Source organism: Oncorhynchus nerka, unplaced genomic scaffold (assembly GCF_034236695.1).
Source record: "Oncorhynchus nerka isolate Pitt River unplaced genomic scaffold, Oner_Uvic_2.0 unplaced_scaffold_959, whole genome shotgun sequence".
NCBI lineage: Eukaryota > Metazoa > Chordata > Actinopteri > Salmoniformes > Salmonidae > Oncorhynchus > Oncorhynchus nerka.
The window spans coordinates 254,213-257,008 of NW_027040355.1; the positions used below are offsets into that span (position 1 = coordinate 254,213).

The following is a 2,796-nucleotide window of genomic DNA, read 5'->3' on the forward strand; positions in this document are numbered from 1 at the left end:
TTTATAAGCGTTTTATTACCTATTTATTTCTCTCCAAATGATTCACCCCAAAAAATCTTGAGTATTTTACAGGTGTGACATGTAGTTCTCATGTTGTACACACGATGTCGTCTCAGTCCTAACGTAATCGTTCCAGGAAGTGAGAGAGAGATTTGAAGGACATATGAAGATTTTTGTTGTTTCTCCTTAACCTATACCATATACAGGATATATATTAGCTATGTGGAATGTAAGCACATTACTGTCATCCATTGTTTCCTGGCCATTCCTTTTATTCCATCGTCCAGTTGATACATTTATAACAACTGTGTTTTGAGAACCTATCACTTAATTTCACAAGAAACGTTGATGCCCGTTCATCATTCAGGCAGGCGAGATGGTCTCCACCTTCACCTCCTTGTCCTTCACCTTGGAGGAGGAGGAGCCCCACTTGTTCCAGGCCTCAGGGAGGAAAGGGATCTTCTCCAGTCTAGAGAGGTAGATGATGGGCTGGATACTACTGCTGATGTTAACGAAGGCGTACCCCACCGGCTGCACCAGGCAGCGGAACGTGTCCGGAGGGTAGTGGTCCTGGAAGGAGACATCAGAACACTCAACTGCCGTGCAACAAATATAACAGGATTTTATCTTTGTTCATCTGGCAACATCACAGAGGACAGTGCTACTGTAGGGTTGCAACGCTCTGGTGACTTTCCCAACATCACCGAGGACAGTGCTACTGTAGGGTTGCAACGTTCTGGTGACTTTCCCAACATTCCCAGGTTTTTCCAGAAATCCTTGTTGTGAGTATTCTGGCTTTTCTGTTAATTCCCTTCCTATTCTGGGAATCTTCCAACCAGGATTTCTAGCAAATGTGGGATTTGGGGGGGGAAAGTTACTGGAACTGTTCAGACCTGTAGACAAGCCATCTAGGAATGTGTCTTTATACATCAGGCAACATCATTAAGGACAAGAAATAGAAATAGAATCACTAGAACGGGAGTCCTCATTCAAGTCAATGGGTCAATGAGTCAATGGGAGTCAAGTCAATGGGTCAATGAGTCAATGAGAGTCAAGTCAATGGGTCAATGGGAGTCAATGTGAGTCAAAACAATGGGTCAATGAGTCAATGGGAGTCAAGTCAATGGGTCAATGAGTCAATGAGAGTCAAGTCAATGAGTCAATGAGAGTCAAGTCAATGGGTCAATGAGTCAATGAGAGTCAAGTCAATGGGTCAATGAGTCAATAGGAGTCAAGTCAATGGGTCAATGAGTCAATGGGAGTCAAGTCAATGGGTCAATGAGTCAATGAGAGTCAAGTCAATGGGTCAATGAGTCAATGAGAGTCAAGTCAATGGGTCAATGAGTCAATGAGAGTCAAGTCAATGGGTCAATGAGTCAATGAGAGTCAAGTCAATGTGAGTCGGGTCAATGGGTCAATGAGTCAATGGGAGTCAAGTCAATGGGTCAATGAGTCAATGAGAGTCAAGTCAATGGGTCTGTGATTCAATGGAAGTCAATGTGAGTCGGGTCAATGGGTCAATGAGTCAATAGGAGTCAAGTCAATGGGTCAATGAGTCAATGAGAGTCAAGTCAATGGGTCAATGAGTCAATGAGAGTCAAGTCAATGGGTCAATGAGTCAATGAGAGTCAAGTCAATGGGTCAATGAGTCAATGAGAGTCAAGTCAATGGGTCAATGAGTCAATGAGAGTCAAGTCAATGTGAGTCGGGTCAATGGGTCAATGAGTCAAGTCAATGGGTCAATGGGAGAAGTCAAAGGGTCTGTGATTCTATCTATTCTATTTCGATGGACAATGCCCCCACCCAGGTCATCACCTCAAAAGGGAACAGAGCCACCGGAGGCAAGTAGTTGAACACGATGATGGACAGGACCGACATCACCATCTTGAAGGCTTTCTTCTTCATGGGGTGCATGTCGTCCTTCCCAGAGCCACTGGACCTCTTCAGGGCCACCAGGATGGCCCCGTTACACAACACCATCCAGCCAAACGTTGCCAGGATCGTCCCCGTGAAGACCTGAGGGTAGCAGAAGATTTATCAAAGAAATATGTAAATGCACCTTTTGGCCGTGTTTTTATTTCGTGTTTTTTACCTTTAACTTTTTGTTTTAGTTGTTTTTATTCATTTATTTACGTTATTTATGTATTATGTTATACTGTGGAGTGCATTGTATTGCTACTTTTGTCCAATATGTGCTATACAATAAAGTGGGATTGATTGATTGATCTATTGATTGAGTGATTGATTGATCTATGGATTGACCTTCTCGAAGTTGTGCAGGCCCCCGATGGTCTTGGCGGAGGCGTAGGTGAAGGTGAGCAGCAGGACCACCGCCGAGAGTGACACCCTGTACTTGGTGTCCTTCAGCTGGCCGTAGGATAGAGGGAAGAGGACCGCCACAAACCGATCCAAACAGATACAGGACAGGAACAGAGGACCGCTGGTGTCCTGGACGAGAAGAAAGTGGAGAAAAAGGAGGAGGAGGAGGAGGGGGAGGAGGAGAAGGAGAATAGGAAGGAGGAGGAGGAGGAGGAGAATAGGAAGGAGGAGGAGGAGAATAGGAAGGAGGAGGAGGAGGAGGAGAATAGGAAGGAGGAGGAGGAGAAAGGGGGAGGAGAAGGAGGAGGAGGAGGAGGAGAATAGGAAGGAGGAGGAGGAGAATAGGAAGGAGGAGGAGGGAGGAGGAGGAGAGGAGGAAGGGGAGAAGGAGAGGAGGAAGGAGGAGAGGGAGGAGGAGGAGGAGGAGAATAGGAAGGAGGAGGAGGAGAATAGGAAGGAGGAGGAGGAGGAGAATAG

The 2,796-nt window shown here is 45.9% G+C and overlaps 1 protein-coding gene across 1 annotated transcript; it reads right to left on the reverse strand.

Annotated features, from left to right (window-relative positions):
* Positions 1-2,457, reverse strand: LOC135570650 (uncharacterized; the record flags this gene model as incomplete). The annotated part of the gene is made up of 3 exons (XM_065016599.1): positions 1-570; positions 1,816-2,016; positions 2,263-2,457. Coding segments are annotated over 3 exons (603 nt in total), but the record flags the coding sequence as incomplete, so codon positions are not given.
* Between the last annotated feature and the right edge of the window lie 339 nt (positions 2,458-2,796).